Genomic DNA, 24,338 nt, shown 5'->3' with positions numbered 1-24,338 from the left:
CTGCGCCCATGGGACTTTCGGATACTTTCTGACAGTCACTAAATAGACTGCAGAACATTTACTGGTACACAAGGAAGCACTGTACGTAATTAAAGCTAAACTGCACTCATCACATAATGAACGAAGAGCATTCTGCGATTCATGAACCTTACTTTTCAAACCGTTTAATTACTAATTTGGAAAATTCTCATTTGCAATGGGTCGTCGGGTCACGAGAGCGACTCCAGCAAAGCTCAGAAGCGTGCCCCGGCCTCCAGGCGCTGCCCAGACATCCCCATTGAGGGAGAAGAAAAAGAGCGCCTATTTCCCACTGCATTTCACCGGCTGATTAACTGCCTTTGAAGGTTTGCAGGGAATTAGGCAGTCACACTCCATTCCTACAGGCGCTGCCCGTAACTCTGAGGGCAAAGGGAAAAGAGGAGAAAGAACCGCAAGTGCGTAGGCTTAACGAGGAGCGGCTCGAGGAGCGCTTAACGCTTTGACCTGCGCTAATGGCGGGGTCTGCCTGCCTTCTCCCTCTCCCACGCCCCCACGTCGCCGTGCTGCCAGGCGCTGCGCTGTCAAGAGCGGCCACGGGGAGGGCAAGGAGGGCATCGCACCGACGTGCACGCGCGCACGCAATGGGGATCGCTGCTGTCTGCCCCGCTGGCGGTGCCCCTCAGGAGTGACGACCCCCAGGACCCCCGCCCGCCCCCAGGACAAGGCGCCGGCGCTGCTGGGCGCAGCTCGCAGGACGGGGCCGCGTCGCTCCTCCTCCCGCTGCGGGGCTGTTCGCAGCCCCCATTCGCACTCCAAACATGTAGAGAGAATTTTCCCCCGTCACATTTCCCTGTCAGAGCTGTCAAGCTGAATCCCGCTTTAATCTGCCAAAAGCACTTTTCTGCTGACATTTTTAATAAATACTTTCAGCTTTTAAACACATTTGTGGGAGCCATTTTTCCCCCTTTTTCTCCCTTCTCCTCCTATAGAATAGGCTCTGAAAGCCTTAATAGCAAATACGTTACACTTATCAAAGGCTTCCCCCCCTTCCTTTTGCATCCTGAAGCGGAGGTAGTGTTTTCAATTTTAAAGCTAAATTAACTGTCCAATTGAATTTAGCTGGTGTGAGCCGTTTTCTGTGACAGGTTTTAGTTATGAAGCATATTTTACATTAATAGAACTCAACATGAAAACCACTCGCTCTGGGATTTCTGTGGCTTGCCATTGAAATGGCAAATTTAATATTTCAGACATGCTCGTGCCAGCGTTTGATTATTGTTCTTCATTTAAATCTCTCCTAACGGGAAAGGTCCTAATTAGTAAAAAATCATGTTTTAATGAAGGCGAAATGCTAATTGCTAACACAAAAAGCCTTCATATAAAATTATCCCAGCACTGCCATTGATTTCTCGGTGACTCAAAAGCCCATTTGTGTGTTTACACACGAAGGCACCGTTTGCTTTTGTTTTATCATAACATTTCACTCAACATACCATCAAATTTCCTGAGAGAATGACAGCTCTCCCCCCAAAGCCTCCCATATCTTGGAGGGAGGAGGCGTAAAATTAGACGAACTGACTTCGCACCCAAACTACGCAATTATGCGCAGGAGCTAAAACCAAAAATACTGTAAAAAGCTTTTTAACACAACTTCGTGGAGAAAACACAACAAAACATCAAGCCGCTTTTCCCCGAGGAATAACAATTCCATTTTGTTTTCCCATCTCTGATCTTTCGCTTATCATATTATTTGCACCGTGATTATAGTGTTTGCGAGGCAGCTCAACCACTTATGCCATAACACTCAATCATGACATAAAAAAAAAAGTTATTACACAGTGACCTCTGGATGCCAACATTTGTTCAGCAAGATTTATGAAAAGCCGTGTCAGCAGCGGGAATTGCTGCAGCCAAGCGGTGCTTTCTCCTGAGCGGTACTTACATCACTGAGGCGGTCCCTGGAGCTGCTCCGCTGAGAGCTTGTGGCCTCCCTGATGCTGTCCTCCTCGCTATTTCTGCCACTTCTGCTTGTGGGGACCTTCATCTAGAGGGAGAAGAAGGAGGGGGAAAAAGGAGATTTTCAAGCACTGCCACCTGTTCCCGAGGTCACCGACAGCGCTTCACAGCGTCGCTGCTACGCCCGAGGCACCATGGAGGGGCTGCTTCCAGCTCACAGCGATTCTCCAAAGTGGGGCTTCAGCGCACGTGCCCACAGATAACTGCTACCGCCAGGGCAGGTCCTCTGACCACCCATCTGTCCCTCCTGAAGTTTGTTTCTGTTTGCACATCGTCTGCTCAGCGCGAGGCGACAGCGTGGGACATCACCCAACTTCCCACTGCCATCTGCAAAGCGCGCTGCCGGGCAGGAGGAGGATAGGATAGATGTGTCATTCACAGCTTCCTTCCTGGGCTCATTTACTAACAAATTATTCTGTTAATTCCCTTGTGAAATATTGGGTGGAAAGAAGTGTTTAATTTGTTAATAGGTTCTATTCATATCAGTTTGGTTCAATTTAAATTACACTATTTAAAATGTCGGCTGTACAAATTGGTACTTCTAATGGCAATAAAACCCCCTTGTTTCTCTCTGTCCTATTTCACTGCAGCCTGCAGCCCTAGTAGAAGGTTTTCGCTGGTGAGCCCTACCACACCCCAACCTCTACCAGGAGGGATTTTACATCTGATACAACACGGGGAGGCAAACCCTGCTGGGATCTCCTAGAAGATCTTCCAGCAGTGGCAACTCTGCATTTGCATCCAGTAATAAGGCAGGAATCGACCACTTGAAACTCATCACGCTAAACTCACCCTGCTGTATTTCCTTAATAAAAAGGCCAACAACATCAAGCACTGAAACCTAACCATGTTACATCAGTGCTGTGGCTACCATCAATCACAATTTTCCTCCCGCATAAAGTACATTTGAAAAGATCTTTTTTTCAAAATACCTAAAATTATCGGCATTCACTTATTATATTCTCTTTTAGGTCTTCATTAAGCAATTCTGATTTCACTTATCGCATTATCTTGACTAGGATTCATGCCAAGCCAATCGGGTAAAGGGCAGAACCCAATTAATCGCTGCCTTTCAAGCTGCTGCACTGAGCTCTCCTCAGCCCCTGGACGTACGCTCACTCAGCACAGCTCTCCTGGTTCCCACTCATCCCCCACTTCTTCTGCAGCCCTTGGATTTGAAGACTCTCAGCTTCTAATTTCAACGCACCCAGATACAACAAGCACGTTTGCTTCTCCCAAAATGGAAACTGTTGAACTATTATAGGCAAGAACTGCAATCTCCCTAAATGCAATAGGGAAATACCTGCTGAATTCCCTGGCTTTCCGGTCCGTAACCGGACTGCTTTCATTTAGCAACACATCAAAGCCTGTAACCATTACTGTGCTTTTGACATAAACAACTGGACAGCTGCAACTTAAAGGAGAAATAAATCACTTCCTAACCTTCCTAAACCTTCCTGAGTGCCAGCGTTTGCTGCGGGGTTATTCAAAGGGACTAAGCTGTTCAAAGTTAGCACAGACTTGCACAACCTTTCACCAGACTTCAATCCTTTGCTGTTTTTCTCAAGTTACAGTATGCTCCAATCACCACCTGCTTCTTTCCTCCAAGTTTCATTAAAGGAGAACTACACCTACACACAAGGTAACAAATTGAGACAATTTGACCCGACAAGGTCTTGCGCGGGCAAGCAAATTAGAAGCATCACTGCTGCCATTAACCTTTCCAAGTAAATATCAATTATTAAACTTGCAGCACTACCTCTGTCCCCAGTTTGCTGCTGTGAAGTAAGAGGGTCATCAGCCTTTTTGACAGATGTTGTTCATTTACACCTGCTGCCTGCCAGCGGGGGAGCCTGCACACCCGCAGCCCCAGCGCTGAGCCAAGCTGCCTTAATTCATCAGTAATTACCCTAATGAGCCACATGCAGGACCCAGCTAGGAGGACAAGTTGTTCTGCTAAGTGGATGCAATGGCTTCATGGACACTCTCAGCAGCCCGGGGTATCACAGCAAGCTGGTCAGAAGCTTCTCTTCCAGTTGCTGGCTGCACGACTTCCAATCATTTCCTCTGGCTGTTTTTGCCTGAGGTCGAGAAATTCCTCCTGACTGTACCCCCTAACCAAGCTTTACAATAAAACCTGCTGCTGCCCTGCCTCCAAAAAAGCTTCTCCTTCTCCTTATCCACACTGCAGCAAGCTGACCAGGCCCAGGAAGCAGAGGCAAGGAGGTGGCAGTGCAGCCGTGCTGCAGGACCCCATAGGGCAAGGCACAGACCTGCAGCACACAGCCCAGACAGCAGTGCCACAGCTGCACAGGAGAAACATGCTGCACCTTGCTGTGCTGGGAACTCACACAGACGTTACAGCAACATCAGTAGCAATCGTTACATATTTGAATTATAGGAGCCAAATAATCTAGAGGTACACACGAGAAGGAGACAAGGCAACGCAGAGCAAAGAAAAGCTGGACGGTCCCAGCTGTGTGCCATCGCTCAGGTGTGGTCTGCAGCAGAAAGCACTGACCTGTTGTTGGGAACGCAGTGCTGCATGGCAGGCTTGGCAGGAGCGAGGGGAAGGTCCGGAAGGACCTGCACGGCCGCGGTCCATTTGCATGCTGCAGGTGCTTGCAGACAATCCCCAGCCATATTTGGAGCCAAGAATTATGAACCCTGCGCTGTTGGACATCATGTAGCATGATTAAATACCATAACTCATTCCAGTAATAACTCCGGCTCTCATTAAAGTCCAGCTCTGCTTCCTGAACTGCTGCTGCCTTTTCGTTCCTGCCACCAAACCTGAGCCCTCCCTACTTCTCCTAATGGGGCATGGGCAGAGGGAGATATGAATGGGCAGAACGGGGTCTCAAATCCCTCAAAGGGCTTTTCATTATTACCGAGCTGGCTCTCAGCACCAGAGTTTTAATCATAACAGATCAGTCCATTCCCTATTTACTTAAGCTTTGTCCACGTCAAAGCACATTTTTATTTGGCGCACCTATTTTCAAATCACAAGACCGCTGTCCCCACTTGTTATTAATAAACACGCTTTGATTTATCACAAGCTCTGCTGAAGTGCTGCGGGGAGCCTGGGGCAAAAGGAGACAAATTCTTTTCTTAAGTTGTTCTGAAAGGTGCTGGGCTCCCCGACCCTCACCCCCATTAACCCAGCACAGCTAGTTCGCTCCTGCTGGGAGCTCCCCGGCTTGCGCGGCGGCGAGCCTGGACTGATCTTGTGCCATCTCAATATATTTGTTCATTATCTTGCGCACACACAGAAGCATTTGGAAATGTACTCGGGGCACAGGCCAAATTGAATCATCTGCCTTCATTTTCCACACGATCTGAAGCTACAGCTGCTACAACAGGCTGTGGGATTTTTATTTTCCTTCCTGAGCGGTTTTTCTTCTCTCTTAAAGTCACAGCGGTCGGATTTGAAACCTCTCCCACAGTGCTTGGGTGCGCGCCTGCTTTTTACAAAATGGGTCACGTGGACACACGGCCGGGAGGAGAAATTCCCAGCAACCCATTTCTGTGCTGTTCTGAAGGCAGTGCAGGAGGAAACGCCCTGGAGGAGAGACATAATGAAAGCACCGGGCTCAGGAATGCTTCTTCTGGTGGCTCCCCTGGGTCTGTTTGTCCATCCGCTCCCCTGCCTTGGCCAAGCAGCCACCGCCGCCTCTGTGCTGCACCCAGGGAGCATTCCCACGGGCACAAGCGTGCCATGCAGGTCAGAAGGGGACAAGGAGGACCACACAGCTCCGTGCCCATTCATGGCCTTCTAGGAACGCATTAACTGCTCGAGAAAAAAGTTTAATTCCTTTGAGAGCTCTGGAAGATCAACTTTTGTGGTGCTGAGAAAAAGGAAAGACCCAACACAATCATCAGATTCAGGATTTCACTGACTTCGAGGCCAAAATTTTGGCATAAGCTGCCTGGAGATAAGTAGGTGCAGCAGAGAGACATCCAAGTTGCAGAGCTTACGTCCGAGCTTTCAGCTCACCGGGGATAGGGATGGATCCACCTTATGCTCATCCATCTAAACTAACGCTGCATCTATCAGTGCGTAACGGCCTTATCGCCACTCTTTCCTACAGGGTCAGCCGGAGGGAGAAAACTTTCCTGCAGATAGCATCTCAGAATAACAAAGATGATTCCCTAAGGCTGCAAGAATCATTATGAGCAACTGTTCCAAAAACTTATCAAAGCTAATTGTAAGGCCTGTTCACTTCCCAACAAACAAGAAAATTTTGCTTAAACTATGTTTCAGGAAGACTTTTTTTTTTTTGCTAACATATGCTTGGCATTTTGTTATCAACTCCCAGATAAGCTTGTGTTTCTATTGGTAGACTATCAGCAGCAGCAGCTTTCTGCAGCAAGACACAGTAAACTGCCTTAATAAATACAAATGGACAATTTAATTAAGATATATTGGAGACTTGGAAAAAGTACTATTTGTGGATGAAACAGTCTGTTAAGGGATCATGCTCAAGACCAGCTCCGTGTATTTTAAGCAGGCAACAATAAGTGGCAGAGAAACACACTGCACAGCGCTCTGCCCCAGTGATTAAAGAGCACACTGAAATTATAAACATCAGTTTTCCAGAAGGGAAAAAAAAATAGCCACGGCGTTGCCTCTGGCTTTAATGCCTGAAACAAAACAAACCATTTGGCTTTAAAAATGTACTTCTTTAAACCTGAAAAGACCCATGTATCAAAACAAGGTGGATTCAGCTAAACACATTACTTCTGACTTGTTTCCTTGAAAATCCGGCCTTAATGCATTCTAACAAAATTTATCTATCCCAAGCATACCTCATAATGAGATCAACTGGGAAAAATATCAGGCTTGTTTGTATATTTTATACTTGCTCTAACTTGGCAGTTTGGAGATTATGTATTCCCCAGGTCCCTCCTTAAATCGTTTCACACGCTGCAATTTGATTTTCTTTGCTTGCCCTTTTCCACAATTTTTTTGATACATTTTATTGAGTTCTGGCTCAGAGGGAAACGTTCCCTTTGAATTAAGGGTGCAATCATTTTTTTCCTCTAAATAAGGACATATGGCGTAGAAAGCAATGTTATGGTCTGAGGATTTTATGATTGAAGTAGGACTCATTTTAAAAAATGACAGTAACATCAGGTTAGATCAGAGCAGTTTTTCTAATTGGGTGGTGCTGCTGTGGATGCTGTGATCAGCTGTCACAGCCATAACTCACCACCAATACGACACGTCCATTTTTACCTACTGCGATAAAGAGCAAAACAAAGCCCATCGTCACGGCGCAGAAAGACACTTCTCCTTCCTTATTTTTATATAACTTTGGATTGATGTAAAAATGTGTTGTATGAATTTTAGAAGCTTAGAGTTTATACATTTGACTGGCAGACAGGCAACTGGTTTCTAACGCTGGCTTAGCTATTTGCTCTGGAAAAGTTATTTGCACCGCTTGTACTGCAGCTCAGCAGACTGTAACCCGCTGGTTCATTTTAGCCTCTCTGGGATGCGAGGAGAGCAAGTTCCTGTTAGCAAAGGCTTTCTGCCTCCGGACTGCCGCTCAGCTGTGGCAGGAGGGTGGGCAGCAACGCACCACAGCAAAACACAGTGCCAGGCAAAAGTCAAAATACTCAACCAAGGCATTGTTGGTTTCTCTGCTACTTGAGTAACATGAACTACTCGTGAATAACAGCACTGTGCATCAGTCCAGACAGCTGACACGAGAGGCATCTTCACTTTTTAAAAACAAGTGAAAAGCGATGCCATGTGGTGTGGCCCCTTGGCTTTGCAATTTTTGGAGGAGCTGCTAAATGTGCTCCTGTTTGCCAGAGTGACATCTGCAACAAGCTCAGCTTTGGCTCTCCGAGAGAAGCTCCTCCAGGGCTGCTGTCCAACCTGCATGCAGCACAGAGCAGTTCTCTGGTCAGGACCAGAGGGCTGCAGCCCCACACTCCCTGCAGTGCCTGGGCAGGCAGCAGGGGATTCCCACTCATTCTGCATTTCTAAATGCCCAACCCGAGAGGAACTGTTGGATTTTACCTTTTTGATTGAGAGCGTGCCGGTGTCCCGGGGGGCTGGAGGAGCACTTTCCAGCAGTGCCCCACACCCAGAGGCCTCAGGAGCAGCAGGGCCAGCAGTTCTGCACCCAGCCGAGGCGCTGGGACAGCAGCACACGCGCTGCCCAGCACACGGGCTGTCAGGCAGCCTGGGCCGTGCAGCAGAGCCACAATGCTGCCCTGCGCTGCCAGGATGGCCAGGTGTGCCACAAAGCAACAGCTCCTGCTTGTTCTGAAAGAGAGCTGGTGCTTCAGCAGGCAAAACTGCTCCATTTTCCAGCTGCCATCAGACCTGCATAGCAAACTGCACTCTGCGTGCCCCCAGCCGTACTTGGCAGATGGTAGGAGACAGCTGGGAAAATCTGGGTTTGACATACGTCAGTGATAAACTGCGCCGGCACAGACCTGCTGGGGTTACAGAGAGCTGTGTGCGAGCAGCGAGGTGCTGCACGGGGCTCAGCCACAGCCTGTGCTCACCCCAGAGACACGGGAGCAATGGGGCTGGCAGGGCAGCACGGCTCTGAGGCGAGCAGGCACAGCACAAGGTGGCCCAGCACAACATGGTGCCCAGCGCACTGCTGGTGCTCCTCCTCGCAGGCCCTCAGCAGAAAGAGCTGAGAAACCACATGTAGGCACCTATGTTGGGTCTATAAGTAAGGGAAGGCGCACGCAGGCACAAAAAAGACAGATGTTACTTGGTGACCAAAGAGCCAGTCTGCATGAGGTGGGTGTGTAATCACTGACAAGACAACAGCACCTAATAATTAATACGTCAGGTGTCACGATACGCCAGATGCTGGATGCCCTATCTGTCCTTTAATTTAGCCACAGGTCCAAAGGAACAGCATACAATAAACACTGTTGAGGAGAGCTGAAAGCCTCAGAGCAAATTACTAGATAAGATTTGCAGCTTCAAGTGTCACCCTCAGGCAATGTGGACCTATGGCTCTCAGTTGTAAAGTGCCATCCAACCTGCACGCAGCAAGAAGTTGATTTTGCACATTTTTGGGGCAATGTGAAAGAAAGGGATACAGACAGCATCAGTGGAGGGCTCGTACTGGAGATGCAGCACGTGCTATTGGTGCAGGGGCAGGACCTGGGTACCATCAGCCAAGCATCACCTGAGCTTGTTCAGCTGGAGCCAACAGACTGCATTAGGCTGAGTCTATACAATGCTTTTAAACACCATGTAGGAGGCAATCAGAACTGACAGCTCTAACATTGCTGTCATCTACGCATACAGATACCATCTATTAAAGGCTAATATCAACAGCTGTGATGTTCAAAGCAGAAGTAGATTTAATATACATATTAAATTGTCCAAAGCTGCAGGAGATGTTTCAAAATATGTTAGGAAATTCAACCAAGAAAAATCTCTCTGTATATCACAGCATTTCTCTGCTAGCAATACTATCCATCAAAAGTAACAAGTCTGAATCAAAGACAAAAGAGATGATAATCTTCAAAGGTGATTTTAGTAAGAGTAAATCTCCAAGGGCTAAACATATTACTAATGATGTCATGTGGACAAAAACATTCAATGCAGTTGTGCTTTGCTCTTGGAAAGAAAGCAGACTCATTCCCCAGCATTTGCTAAGAACAAACTCATCTAAAAACAAAGCACAGATGTGTTGCACAAGTCCCAGAAGAATGGGAGTTCATGTGCACATGGATGGCATAACAGATCTGGAATAGCTTCTGAAAGAGGTAAGTGTTGGGGAAGGAGTGAAAAAGAAGCAATTGGGACCGGCTGGGCAGCTACAGCCAGTTATGGGCACACTACCCTGACACCAGGGCTGAGCAAGAGAAGAAATACAAAACCTCCTTCTAGTGATTGATTTAAGTCATATTTCAGACAGCAAGGCTTTCTGGAAAATTAATCTATTTCAGTAAGTCTGGTTTCATTTCTTTGGTAAGTCTATTGAAAATAGAACTGGAAAAATACAATATATGTAATCCTTGATGCACACGTACTGGCTGATATTCTGAAAAAATTAGCATGACATAAATATCAAGAAAGCATATATTAAATGGGGACCATCTCGGGTAAGATCTCAGAACATAGTGTCAATAAATAACCATCAATGTTTATTGCAGAAGATGGAAAGATTAAAACAAGGCTTGCTGTTTTGCAATAGTTCCATCAATATTTTTGTGGAAAATACACTCTCAAAGCCACTGCTGATAAAATTCAGACACTCACAGTACTTCTTTAGAATCAAGTAAGGATGAGGAGAAGGCAATCGTAGGCAGCAGCTTGGATTCCTTCAAAACCCCTCACGACCAAGAGCTCATCCAGAAGCAAAGCTGCGCCACGCTACGAGGAATGAAGGCAGCTGCTGGCAGCTATGAGAGACCTGACGGTGCCAAACCGAGCGGCCTGGGAACAGCTGGGAGCTGAGCTGCCCATCGAGGTGCTGAGCGATGGGCAAAGAGAACTTCTCATAGCAATCTGCAGACACCAAACACTGTAGGTTCTCTTCCATGGTTGAGGGCAGGGCTAAAAGTGTTCCCGTCCCTCTCTTGAGGGGACTCGAACCCTTCCACGTGTCCCACGCGAAGGGCCCTCTATTTAGTACCATAGGGTTTCACAGTCATTACGAGGACCCCAAGGCACCACAACAGCAGATTAAACCACCACCAGATGCGTCATAATAATACATGCTAAAGAAAGAAAAGACATACCGTGTGCAGATATAACAATTTGCTGTTTGAATTAATTCAGAAATCACTACAATCCCTATAAACCCAATATACAAAACATATGCTACGTAGGCATGCATAAGCTGCATGCAAATCTTTCCAAATAAAGCCACACATGCAACTAATAAGCTGAAGTGAAAAACCAAAGCAGAAGAAACAAAGCAAGTATGTGCAAAGGCTGCCCGAGGAGTACTGAGAGGGCAGGAGCACCTTGAGCTCCTCCATCTGAGCAGAGCACTCGTGTGTGGCTGCAAGGAAGCCAGCTGTGGGCGCAGCACCAGCAGAAGACTAAGCTGTGTGGCACAGCTGAAACTGCAATAGGTAGCAGGTGATCTTTCACCTATATGGGAACATGCCTCAAACTGCACGCTTTCAGCCCTTCCACAAACCAGCCCACAGTCACGCCTCTGCAATGATCTTTATTTCCTTCCTCTGTTATTTCTGGAGCCCCCACAAAACGTAGGAGCACGGCTCCAGCACAGCAGCAGCTGGTATAAACACCAGCATTCAAGGCAGGAGAACCACGTCTTGAGAGCAGATGGTTGGTACGAGCTGTGGTATCACTTGGATTTTGCAAAGCAAATACGACCCCCAAACAGAAGTACATTTTTCCTTTAACTTCATCTACCTCGTTCTAGCCAGACCCACGATCGGCTTTTACTCCTCATGTCCTCCCAGACCCCTGCTCTCTAGGCTTCTCAGGACGTGTTCTCTCCCAGACAGCTCTCCCTCCTGCAGGCGCCCATCCATTGTCACCCCAAGCAATGCAAAGCTTCCCAAGGAACCACAGCTGCTTCTGCAAATCCCAGCAGCAGCAGTACCTGCTCCTGCGAGCTCCCAGCACCAAGGTCAGGATGGCAGGGCCCTGGGGCTGTGCAGTGCAGAAGCAATCCATCTGCTTATGGTCACCTGCAGCGATCAGCCAAGATATCGGCGTTGTCAAGGAAACTTTCAGTAAGGTCATCAGATCCTACATCACCACTGCAAGTTTTTTGATTTGAGAAAGCACTGTTATAACTGCCTGAGCAAGCACAGCCGGCTCCACAAAGAAGCTCAGAAGCAATTTCCTCTCAGTGCCCATGGGACATCCTGTTTGCTGTTTGACATCCTGAAAAAAATAAACAAAAATCTCAGAATAATTACAGCCAAAGCAGCAAAGGTGAAGCTCTTTGGAAATTTTCCGCCATGAGTAAACGCAAAAAGGGAGGCGATTATTTTAGCTAATCAACACTGAACTTTGAGTCACAGCTGAGGAATGGGAAGCAGCTCCACGGGGAACTAAGCACAGAGCCCTGTGAAATAGTGTGTGAGCACTGCCCACGGGCTGGGGGCTTCAGAGCACCTCAGATACAGATTTTGGAAATGACCAAGGGTATCTTTTGCAGGCAGCAGTTGAGACGAAACTGCCATAACCAGGGAGGAATGAAACTGAAAGCTCAATCTGGAGACCAAAAGCCACCAGACTTCTATGACTTCAGTGAGCTGCAGCTCTTTGTAAGAGCGAACAGGATGAAGGAACAAAGCCTACAGCTCCACAATTCACCAAGGCACAAGTATGGCTGGAGCTCAGTCCCTGCTTACATCTTTAGTGTTTTGTTACTGGTGGATGAGCAGCAAGAGTACACGAGAAGTAGGAAGTGGGAATGGAAAAGCCTCTGAAGTTACAATGCAAAAACTGAACACGTCTACTGGAGATGTACAACTGGTCTCACGTGGAGCTTTTGTGTGCTAATAGCTGTTTCATTTGATACTCAAATTCCATACAAAAGCACACATCAAGAAAGCACACAGTATAAATACTCTTGTTAAAAACACTTCACCTAACGCAATTCACAACATACCTGACAGTTTCCTATTACTGCTAAAGGAAACCATTAACAGAGCGCTAAAGGAAACAATCTTATGCGCTGAACCAACACTGTTGCCTCAGCAAAACAAAGCAATTAACATCTGAGTTCACAGAAAAATACATTAGCACAACAGATGCATGTGCATGTATTCTGGCCCTTTGGTAAAATGCACTGTTTTGGGGCCAGATGTTTTTGCTCATGCCAAAGAAGAATCCAGCTGCATCAAGCTGTGAATATTTCTTCTGATCTGTCAAAATCTGCTATGAACTAGAAGAGAAAAAAACAGAGCTGAAGTTTGAAATAGAAGTCTGTTTTCCACTGGGGATTTCAGCACCATCTGTATTTTAGAAGCTTTAGTACAACCTGACAGAGTCCGAAAAAGTTTGCAGCACAACAGGCAAAGTGCATTGGAACACCATTCAAAGCAGGTACTGGGGAGAGCTGAAGCATATGGTAAAAGACTCATCTCGTACATGTTATTTCCCTAAAATCAATTTACACATATCAGGTGGATTTACAACACATTTAAATTGTACAGCCCTTGTTGCTATCATGCCATTTCATAAAGGTAAATCCCGCAGCTGAGATTTTCTGACGTGCCCCGAGGTCTCTTGGCTCCTAAAGGTGCTGAGATTCCCATCTCCCATCCTCTGTGTTGGAAAATTCGGCTTAAAAGTAAATAAATATCAAAATAAAACTTGTCCAGCAGACAAATAAAGCTCCAAGATGTGGAACACACCGAACTATAGGTGAACCAAACTCCCTGCCTACAGCCTGCTCTGCACATTTGTATGCTCAGCAGCTGGGCTGCCTTCCAGGTGTGCCGTGCAGCTCTTCCACTGACAGGGTTATCTATTTTACAAAGAATTATGCGAGCAGTGGAAACCACAGCAGAATTGTTTTGAAAGAAGCAGGCCTCAGATGGACAATTTAGATTTCACATAGTTGATAGAGGATTTGCAGGTTCAAATTATTAATCAACACCCTGCCAAGCAGGGGCCAATAGCAATCTGCCAGTGCTGAGATGTCTTGGACTCAAACTGTAAAATCTGGATTTTAGATTGACTCAGCAGGGAGAGGAGTTTCTGTGCCTACCGCCCTTTCCTTCTGAAGCACCCAGGGAAAGCAGACCTGCATTACAGGGGCAGATCCAAATGTATGGATAGCAGGGGAAGTTCTTCCTCCTGGGTATCGGGGACGGGCTCCCATGTGCCGGCACTGCAGCGCTCAGGCTTCCATGCTCAGGGCTGCCTGGAGGACACTGCACCCAATGCTCAGCACAGGGCTGGTGCTGAGCAGCCGCTCCGGCTCCACGTGGGCACGGTTGGGCACTGGGCAGCATCCTCCAAGCAGGGGAAGAGTTGTGAGCAGCAGAAGGGGAAGGTGCCAGCCTGCGTGTGAGCAGATGTGTGTGTGCCCACACGCATGAACGAGGCAGGATTGCTCAACTCGAGCCAGACAGCATCCCTTCCAGGTCTCTTTCTCTCCAGTGTACATCTTTATTACAAAGAAGTGTTGCGAGATGAAATTTGGGAGCTTGGGGCTAAAAGCAAAAGAGAAAGAACAGGATGCGCTCCCACAGACGTTGATTGAAAATGGTGATTTCTTTTATTTATTCTTATTTCTTTTAGGCTAAGCATCTCTCGGAGGAGCTGCCTGCAGAAGCATCAGCCTGCTTCTCCTGTTGCGTCACATCACAACACGACTTGTTTTCCTCTTGCCAGCAGCTCATCAAGGAGCACCCCCAGCACAGCCCTCTCATCTCTCAGATCTAGTCAGAAGGCAAATTAGTAGCAGCCTGATGGGGGAATGCTAAATTTTTCATTACAATGTTCCTCTGGAGGTTTGGTGTTTAATAATTTGTACTGTATAAAATTTCACATATGGGAAAACAAGGCACCACACAGCCTCTCCAGATGCCTTTTTTTTTCCCTGCTAATCATGTGAGCCCCCCAGCTAAAGCAGTGGATTTAGGGCATAATTAAAGCTTTATACTTTAATAGTAATATGGGTAGAGCCCAATTTTATTTTTGAGAAGAACACACCACATTTGTAAATTCCCATTTCACTGCAGATCAGTTTTCAAACAAGCTCTGGACCCGGGCCGCTTTGTTCCCAACACACCACGGGAATGCAAAGCACAGAGGCAGGCAGCTGGTGGCACCGGGGCAGACACTCATCTCTGCTTCACCACCATGGCCCCTAAATGCCCTATGATTCACAGAGGGGAGCAGCAATGAACATCCATCAGCCCCTTAGCATTACCTGCTCTGAGCAGAGCGACCTGGAGCACTCAGGTGTAACTACTGCCGCGTGCAGAGCTTTACACACCAGTTAAGACCACTGAAATCCTTATGTTAAAGCTTGAATCAGGACTTAAGCAGGCAACAAGTTCTGCAGTAGGAGCTTCCCAGCCAGTGACCTGTTGTGCAGCCTGCTTACTGCCAAGTGCCACAGCACTTCTCGTCCCCAGGCATCTTTCCCTGGGTCTCCCTCAATCCCTTACCTCCTGAGCAACACACTGGCATTGCAGTGGTGCCACGTTACCGCAGAGCAGGGTAAGGGAAGATGGAGAAGTGGAATGGAAGAAGGTGCTGGCAGCAAAGGTGGGATACAGAGCCCTGGTTTGGCACACACAGGAACAGTCACAGGATGGTCAGCATTCTGAGAACTAATTTTAGTTATTCCATGAACTCTGGAATAGAGCTCCTGTGAGGAACAAAGCATCCAAGCGATTACATTCCCAGGACAACTTACCATATGAAGACCTTTCCTTCTCCTCCTCCTAAATTTCCCCCTAGGTAAATTCCAGAAACACACACAGAGAAGGACGACCAACTTTTACAATACGGTTTTAATTAGTTTCTCCCATCTGCTCAAGAGGCTACAGAATGCCTTGAAATGAAGTGCTTTACTGCTATGATGGATTTGTGATTTCCCACAGAAAACCAGGTGATAAAGAGCCACTATGAACTAGTGTGGTAAAAGTTTACAGTATTCTTTGACAAATTGCACTGTTCAACAGAAAGGAGAGGTTCCAGTTTTGCCAGTAAGTGTCTCTGTGCCCCTACCAGGTGGGGGAAGCCAAGTTTTACTGTGCCAATCATCTGCAACACCAGGTAGGGTAAAGCAAACTGTTTCCATGGATAAGCATCTACTCAGCTCTTATGGCCTGCAATACACTGGCAAACAGATCAAATGACCTAGAACGGAGAAATAATGACCTTGAAAGTCAGAGCTTATTTCTGCTTTTATCCATCTTTAATATCTGAGCTTAAACTACATCGACCATGCATTTTAAGATCTATATTGTATCCTTACAAATCTATTTGAGAATGCTGAAGTCTTGAAGCATTATTTGTTGAAGTGCAGAGCTTATTACGGGCCAGAACTCAGCCTGCCTTCCAAGTGATGATGTGCGTTACTTAGGTCAGTACAACTGACACAGGATGGAGCTCCCCAGACTCAGGGAGCCTTCTCCCCACCCCACCACTTATTTCCTTCTCAAACAGAAGCCAGCTGCACCTAACATCACTGTGATCAGTTTGTGAGGCTGTTTATCTGTAGCTGCCCAAAGCAGGTACTACAGGTAATCCCCAGCGCGGGGTACGACTGCCCTGCCATCACACCTCTCTGCTGGAAGCAATGCTCACGTTATCCCTTCAATGGGAAGAGGTCAAAGTGCTGATGTTAAACCCGGGAGCCCAGGAGCTAAAGGATGAGCCGTGGTATCAGTTTTTTGCCAGAGGAAACTCATCCATGTTCTGGATTGGTGGGAAAAGGATCAGTATTAGCTTACGCCAGATAAGGAACACGGGATAAATACCCAAGTCAGAACTTACCAATGGGCATCATTTCTTAGATAGTAGCAAGTTAATGCCATATAGCTAGGCAACAAAGCCACTCCATCCTTGATAAAGGCATAAACACATTAAAGGCATAATCCCTGCGTGACATGGAGTTACTTCTACATTCATGAAACTGCCACTGCTTCTGCCAGCACTGCTCTTTAAAAACCACCACTCTGTCCCAGCCTGACCACCCCTGCAGTCTGTGCTCTGCTTCTCCCTCAGCATGCACAAACAGACAGAAATCCATTCTAAGCCCCTTTTAAAGGGCAGGCAAAAGCCTGTCATATCATAGGCAAAATTGCAGCCTGACCACATTTAGGATAAAACAGCATCTTATCTCTGCTCCCAGTCTTCATCACCACTCCAGCGGTCTGGGTGGGTTCTGCAGGTATTTTAATGAATGGATGGATCCATCACTTTCACTTTGCACAAAGACAATCAGGGAACTCTTTATTAATCATCCTGGATTTCCCAGTGCAGATGGGACATGCAACAGAACGCCAACTAACAGAACCAGCCAGCCAACAGAAACCTTTCTTCACCCCTAAAGGACACTGAGAAAACCTGCAATAAGATCCAAATTGGAGGTGAAAGTTCTCATTAGAAAAAAAAATGTCTAACTTATCCTTTTTAAAATGAGTATTGAAGTCATAACTAACTTTTCATTACAGAAACGCACAGAACGGCTCAAGCTGGCCACTAGGAGAGACAGGATCTTTCCTAAACAGGAGTGTAACAAAACAGGGCTTAAAAAACGTTTCCAGGACTTGGCCTCTATCCAGATACACTCATCAGCTATTGCAACATACAGGATTGCTTCATTACTGGCATTCGCTTCTGAGAACAAACACTCTCCTCCCTTAGAAGTTCAAGTGGGCCACGCTGAAGCAACAAGCCAACATTCACACCTATGGATCCAAGTCGCCACAGCTCCCAGCTTTGCTTTATGCAGGCTGGTTGCATTATACAGAGGGACAGCAGGGAGAGGAGAAGCCAAGCCAAGCAGCCACCCTGGAGTACTGAGCATGAAATCACGACACACAAAATTACACTGAAAGACGTTATTTTTGAAGCACCTTTTTCTTCTGGGAAACCAAAGCAGAAGAAACAGATGGCAGTATTTCTAACTAACATTTAAGAGAAAAACAGACAGATGCAGCACTAGTTTCTCTATTAGTAAAATAGAGGTGGGGGAAGGAGGAGTATTTTTGAGGAAACGGTGACTGCTCCCATCTCCACCTGCAATCAATGACATCCCTCAGGCAAAACAGTGAGCTCTGCCATCCTCGCTGAAATTTCACAGCAAATGGTTTTGCAGCTCTGTGTTGCTGTATCAGCCATTAGCACATCAGTGTAACCAGAACATTTAGCTCAGCTTGGAGGAACTGCCACATTTTAGTCAAGCTATGAGTGCAACTGTTTTAACACACAGAAAATATAAATGGTGCGATGCTGGATGTGCCTCTCTTTTTCAACAAGCTTCTAAGAACACAATGTGGATGCTAATTCGTAATGCAATGAATATGGGCACTGTGAAATGAACAGACTGTGCCCCAGAGCTGCTCGCTGAGGTTACTGGTGCTATCACAAAGTTAGCTGTGTCCAATGAAAGCTCGGGACCCTGGGCTGCTGCCATCTAACTCAAGTTTACAACTTCAGCGGAGATTCTTTGCATCACACACATCAGCTTTGCAGAGTTCAATAGCTGGTGGCCTTAGTCCTAACTTAATTACAACTGGGACGTGAAGGTTGTGCCAGCATGGTAACACCTGGCTAAGCAGAAATCTCTCTTCCAGGTGTATTTCACCTGCTTTCATCTTCATTTGACTGGACTAATTGCTCCTAATCCCACAGAACAAATGGTCATTAGAGACCAACATAAGGGGCTGGGTGTTCAGTGAACAGTGGGAGTGTTCAACCCAGACCAGAGCAGCCACCAGCGAGGTGAGGAACGAGCCCTGCTTTGAGCCTTGCAACAAGCGTGGGGTAACAAGGGCTAGGAGACGAAGGGGAAAATGGCTGTTTTCACATAAGGTGTGTGTGAATGAAACGAGGGGCCGAGAGTCGCTGTGTGAGCCGAGCAGCACCAGGAGCTTAGGAAGGAGAAGGAATTCAGTCGGGATCTGCTGCACAGGCACAAGAGATGGAGCCTTTGGGCAAATCCAGAGGCAGTGCACATAGGCTTTTCTTCCTCAATACCACCACAATAAGTGAAGGAAGGAGCTGATTGGCAGATGCCAAGCAAAACGCATTGGGAGGATTAAAAAAAAAAAGCCGTGAGAAAGCAATATTATCTCACTTTCAGGGAGATAAGGAGCAGTGAGCTCCACAAACTCTGCGTCCCACAGCCGCGGCTGCGCGGCGATCCATTAACACCCAGCGTGTTCCACGGGTTGAAAAGAACATTAATACATCTGTCGGAACACACAGACAGAGTAAATATCCTTATCGTTCCAGTTACTGTAAATAATACTTAAGTGCAAGTCAAATATTAGCTGTATTCAGCACAGCATCATAACAAAACAGGCACTGCTAACATTATGGTCCCAAACTGTGCTATTCTTAATTAACATCTGACATATATCTGCTTTTGCAATCACCCATTACTGATTAAATGACAAGGCACAATGTCAGATGCGTAATCTGATTGGTTAGTACTCAGTTACCAAGGTGTTACATTTTGAAATTGCCTGTGAATTGATTTCTTTTATTGAATTAATAAGTGTTATCATACTGTACAGAAGGTAAAATTGCTACTGAATGTGAGCGATAACATATAATTACAGAAAATCAAATCCTAATCTGCAGAGCCAAGCCAGGTGTCAACATTTTAATTGTAGTTAGGGAAGCACAGTGGCACCGGTGAGCGGGGGAAGGGAAGAGCTGAAGCAGGGGAAACATGGGAAGCAGCTCCGAGTTCGGAGTGAGAGCCGCCCTGAGGGATGTCAAGCACTTGGGCAATGCAAAAATACTCTCCTCTTGTTTTTCATTTTAGATGATCTCACACATTGGGACAACTGACTGCCATCCAGTCAGCCTCTGCGCATCTTAGATTTGCATTTTTGGGAAAACCTTTCTGAAAAATTTCAGGATATAGAAGCATAAAATTAAAAAAAATACATATAAAAATAAATATATATATATATATATAAAACATAAATTAACCACTTCCCTGGTTCTTTCCTCAGAAAAATAAAGATCCCTCTTTTCCCCAGAGCTATCGAGTCCCTGCTAGGTGACAGCACAGCCTCCTGCTAGAAATAAAACCTCTGAATTTTATTAATTTCAGTAGCTTTACACACTGTTCCAATGAAAAACATCTTTTCCCACAGCCTCCTGGCTGCTCTCCCTGTTGGTTTGCATTCAAACACTGCACAAACATGACTGCCCCAGCACCTCCACTGACAGCACTGAGTTGCTGTGACCCCTCACACAGACACATCCACCAGCTCCAGTGGATTTCCTCTGTATCAGCCACCGTTAAAGCAATCTGAGTGTTCGTGCCGATGGCTCACACCGCTTTAACTATGTGTACTCAGAGAATGATGGAGCAATTTCTTTGGATTCTGCAGGCTGGGAGAGCCCTGGCTCATGAGGAGGAGCTCTCCTCCCCCCCAGATGTGGATCCCCACATGTGGGCCATGCCCAAAGCCCGCCTGTGCCACCGCTGCCCAGGCATCGCTGCCTTCCGAGTGTCTGCACCTCCACCTCCTGCCAACTGCTCCTTCACAGGTTTGTGCTCCCCATGCTGCTCCTCTCTCCCTCCTGAGCTGCTCCTTTCATGACGTTCTCTTGTTCTGGATCCTCTCTTTGGAGAAGGGATGCACCCCACAGAACACGAGGTCCATGCAGTAGGAAAGAACCAAGGCATGCACATGGAGCTTTCAAAGACCATGCTAATTCCCTGCCACACCACAAGCCAGCTACCAATTTGCAGAACATCTGCTCACATCATCAGCTTCTTCTTTTGTTTAGGGATAAAGAGGATAAAGAGGTTAAGTCATCCCGCTTGTACACAGAGAAGTTAAAAACCATGCTACCACCACGCTGCTGGCAAGACAGCCCAGCAGCAGGATAGCACGTAAGGATTCAACAGGAAGCTCTTGGCAAATTAATTCCTTCTGTGACCATGTTTTCAGGGTAACAGTGACACTGCCCTCTTTGAGTTGCAAGGCCCTGGGCTTCACTGTAACATCACCAGGACAGCAAGTGTCTTATGCACAACACAGCCAAGGAACATGGCAGCCAACAGCTCGTGACCCCACAGCTCATGAGCCAAGCGTGCACCCTGCACACGCGGTGCTCCAGAGCAGCTGGGCAGGCTGTGCTGCATGCAGAGCCCCGGCTGCACAGAGCAGCCACTGCTGCAGAGAGCAGGCAGAGCAGCACACCTGCAGTGTCAGTTACCTCTGGGCTCTGCCTCCATCACTCCCTTCCTGAGACACGCTGTGCAAAAAGCGAGCTGCCAGCGCTGATGCCACAACCTCCTTGCTCCTTTGTGTCAAAGCTTGTTGGTTTTTTTTCCTCTTCTTCTCTTTCTTCTTTCCTTTTCTAATTCCCTTCAATTCTAATGTGCAAAACCACAGTTCCAGCCACCCTACACCTTGTTGTTCTGAGGTGGGGGGGGAAGATTCCCAGGATGCATTTTCTTTCAGTAATCTCCTGTATATTGCTGCAGCTGACTTGGGCACCTACTTAATCTGTGACCTTACAGCTCCTGTCAAGCACGCTGTGACCCCCTCTAGACTCATCCTATCCATTACCGAATTTTCATTTTTATTAAGCTCAGCAGAGACTTCTTTCCCTCTCCTCCAGGAAGCATGAATTCTCCGGCGTCATTTATTCCACAAATGATTTATACCAAGAGCCTGTCAACTACAGGAGGCACTTACTTGTGCTTACTATACCTGCAAGTAGCTCTGTCCTTTCCGGGTCATTACTAATAAAGCACTTATCCCTCATACAAGCACCAGTGCCTCCCTGTGCTCTCGCAGGTATTTATCTGAGCACTTCAGAGCCCTCAGTGGATTTATCCTCGCAGCGCTCTGCCGGGCTGGGCATTGCCATGATTTCTGCTCCGCAGATAAAGAGTGAGACTCAGGCTGAGCTCCGTGCTGCCCGCAGGAGGCTCAGCACCCTGCAGCTCCCAGCCCATTATCCTTCCTGCTGCATCCCACAGCGCTCCCCTAAAACTCCCCAGGTTCTCGGCGGTCCCTCCCAGCCCCCTATGGGCAGCGCCAGCCAGCAGAAGGCTTCAGTGCACGGCTGTTCTTCGTTCATGAAGTGCTTAGAGAAGAGCGTTGGGAACCCAGAGGCCCCAGTTGTTTCCCCTGCCCTGTCCCTGCTCACTGATGACTCCTGGGATGAAGGCTCCTCTGGCTCAGCACTGCTCTCTGTGCAGCCAACCAGGTTCCATGAACAACGGCAGAACAAACACATTTGTCTTGCAGCTAGAGCGCCAAGACAAGCAAGGAACAGAGCTGGGGGCCAACTGTAACACCACCGACTGGCAGCCAGCCCCGTTTCCAGCTCCTTACAAATATTGGTCCCAGCTTTCCGCCCCCTTTGCAGTATTTCTGGGCAGACCACAACATCCCCAAAACATCGATGTGTGGCTGTGTGGCCCAGAGCGTGCCATGCTCAGCTGGGGACCTCTGGTCTGCTCCTCTTCCCCTTCATCACAGGCAGGGCTGAGAAACCTGTTGCTGCTGCTTCTCTTGCAAGCCCTGAAGCCAACTGGCAAACCAGCGTTTAACCTCACAGCTGCTGAATATAGTTGGATTAAAACACACTGGCCAAGCAAAATATTGCTTTTAAAATGTAATTTATGTTTGGCACTGAACACATTGGGAGAATTCAAAGCAATTTGCACTACAGACCAGCCAGTAACACCACGCAAAAAGCACTTTGATGCCCCTGATTTACATCCGAGAGCCTTAATGCATTTTGGAAACAGGCAGCAGAGAAAGAAGCCACTGTGCTAATCCTAACTGATGTAAGGATGCTGAAAACACTTAGTTGCTCCTAATTCGTTGTAAAAATCTGCTTGTGTGCAGACTCTCCTCTAAATCCAAGAAGTTACAATGAGATTATGGAAAAAATGAGGACGCTGCCTGAAAGGGTCATCATAACTTGCCAGAATCAATCTGAAAACCCTCCTTATTGGTCCCATTGCACTCCCAGAGGTTTACTTTTGGCAGGGTGGGGGGGAAAACAAAGGCATGATGCAGGACAGGTCTCTGCTTCCACCTCTGATGGTCCTGCCTGAACCTCATGCAGCTTCCCACTTCTCTACCAGGCTGCAGATGCATTCATTCACACATACATCCATGCTCAATCTCCTGCAACCAAAACAGTTTCCTCACCACAACCAAGTCACTTCAAAGCAGTCTGCTCCCACTGAAGTGAATGGGAGATTCTCCTCCTGGAGCAGTTTTACCAGGGGCTGGTCTGCTTCAGGACAAAGCTCACTTGCTGATCAGGAGGAAAAAGCAGAACGGCTCACTTCTACTGATTACATCCATTCCCCAAATAATTCGAAATTAATCCTGCAATTTAATTCCAAGCTGCCTTGCTGCCGAAGGAGGAAAGGCTCTTGTGGAAGCGACACAGGTGAATTACATTTGCTCAACAGTTTCAGCATTAAATAATCCGCACATAACTCAGCTCACTCGAAAGGTACGCCGCTGCGATCCGACATAAAATATGGCTCTGCTAAGCCAAAAAAGATAAAACAGGGATTCCTTCATACTTAAAGGAGAAACAGTGAAGGATTTCATATTTTAATGAGATACAGATGCCGACCACTGAATAAATCACTCTGCCTATAATTAAAGAGTCCTCTGATGTCTGAAGACTCTTCCTGTCACGAAAACTCCTGGACACTATTTCATCTCCTTCCTAAGCCTGATTTCAGACTGAAAGAGGGGGGATCCAAATGTTGATGTCACCCCAGACACCACTTACAGTCTCCATTTCCCTTCTGAAGAATTTGATATTCATTTGTCTTTTTTCTTTCCTTTCTTTTTAATGAGTCTTCAAGCACTTGGACTGGAAGGCAAGTATGAAGAGCCACCAAGGGACAATGGTCCTTCCCAGCCCCGTTCATCAGCACTTCACACAGAACAGCAGCATTTCAATTAGAGATGCTTGCAGTGTTAGTGAGATGCAAAGGATGAAAACAGAAAACCTAACATTCAAGTAAAGGAAAGAAAACAAGAATATTTTACAAGGGCGTCCCTGGGCAGAGGGGTGCAAGGAAAGCTCTCATGGGCACTGAGGCTTCATGAGATGCCAAAAGGCTCCTGCTCAGCTGCCTGCCAACATGACCAAAACAACTCTGTTTGCCATTTAAGCCATTTGTTTGGAATACTTCAACATATTCTCCAACTTCTTTGTGCTGCTTTTGAATTTCAGGTCCTTAAGGAGCCCATGATTTAGCTACCTTAATCTCTTCCTGCATTTCCCATCTGTACTCTCCATTAAGAGCACATACATACATACACTACTATGTTTATTCTCTCAAACTTCCAACTTTTCCCCTTTTCCTTTTCACCACAACTCCCAGGCAAAGGCTGAATTCCAGTTACATGTGAGTGTGTGTTTGTTTTGGGAGCTTTGGGTTCTGGAGATGAGCATGGAGACTTTGAGCATTTGGAAGAAATTTCCCTGACCAAGCACCTCGGCCAAACCTGCCCTGCCACTAAACATCACCACAAAATAGAGGAATACACAAAGAATTGGGGGGGGAGAGGGGAAATGAAGAATCCTTCAGACTCTTGGAAGGACATGCATGCTCCAGAGCATCTGATTTTCTGGCTTAGTGCCCTTTGAAAGGCTGCAGAATCCTCCCCACTGCAGACACAAGACATAACGAAGGATCCCAGTGCAG

The 24,338-nt window shown here is 47.0% G+C and overlaps 1 protein-coding gene across 28 annotated transcripts in view; it reads right to left on the bottom strand.

Moving 5' to 3' along the window:
- Positions 1-24,338, bottom strand: part of FBRSL1 (fibrosin like 1) — a 418,694-nt gene that overhangs the window by 248,327 nt on the left and 146,029 nt on the right. For 23 of the 28 annotated variants that reach the window (XM_052691244.1, XM_052691235.1, XM_052691237.1 and 20 more), the window contains one exon: positions 1,922-2,023. The exons of 4 other annotated variants lie outside the window; for them this stretch is intronic. In XM_052691244.1, the coding sequence (XP_052547204.1) occupies positions 1,922-2,023 (102 nt within the window). Of the gene's footprint in view, positions 1-1,921; positions 2,024-3,904; positions 3,935-24,338 lie in introns of those variants that run through there. One more of the 28 variants, XM_052691248.1, reaches the window with a different exon arrangement.

This window comes from Tympanuchus pallidicinctus, unplaced genomic scaffold, assembly GCF_026119805.1.
Source record: "Tympanuchus pallidicinctus isolate F22 unplaced genomic scaffold, pur_lepc_1.0 scaffold28, whole genome shotgun sequence".
Classification (NCBI taxonomy): domain Eukaryota; kingdom Metazoa; phylum Chordata; class Aves; order Galliformes; family Phasianidae; genus Tympanuchus; species Tympanuchus pallidicinctus.
Note: the sequence above shows the minus strand (reverse complement) of the source record. Positions and strands in the feature narration are given on the sequence as shown.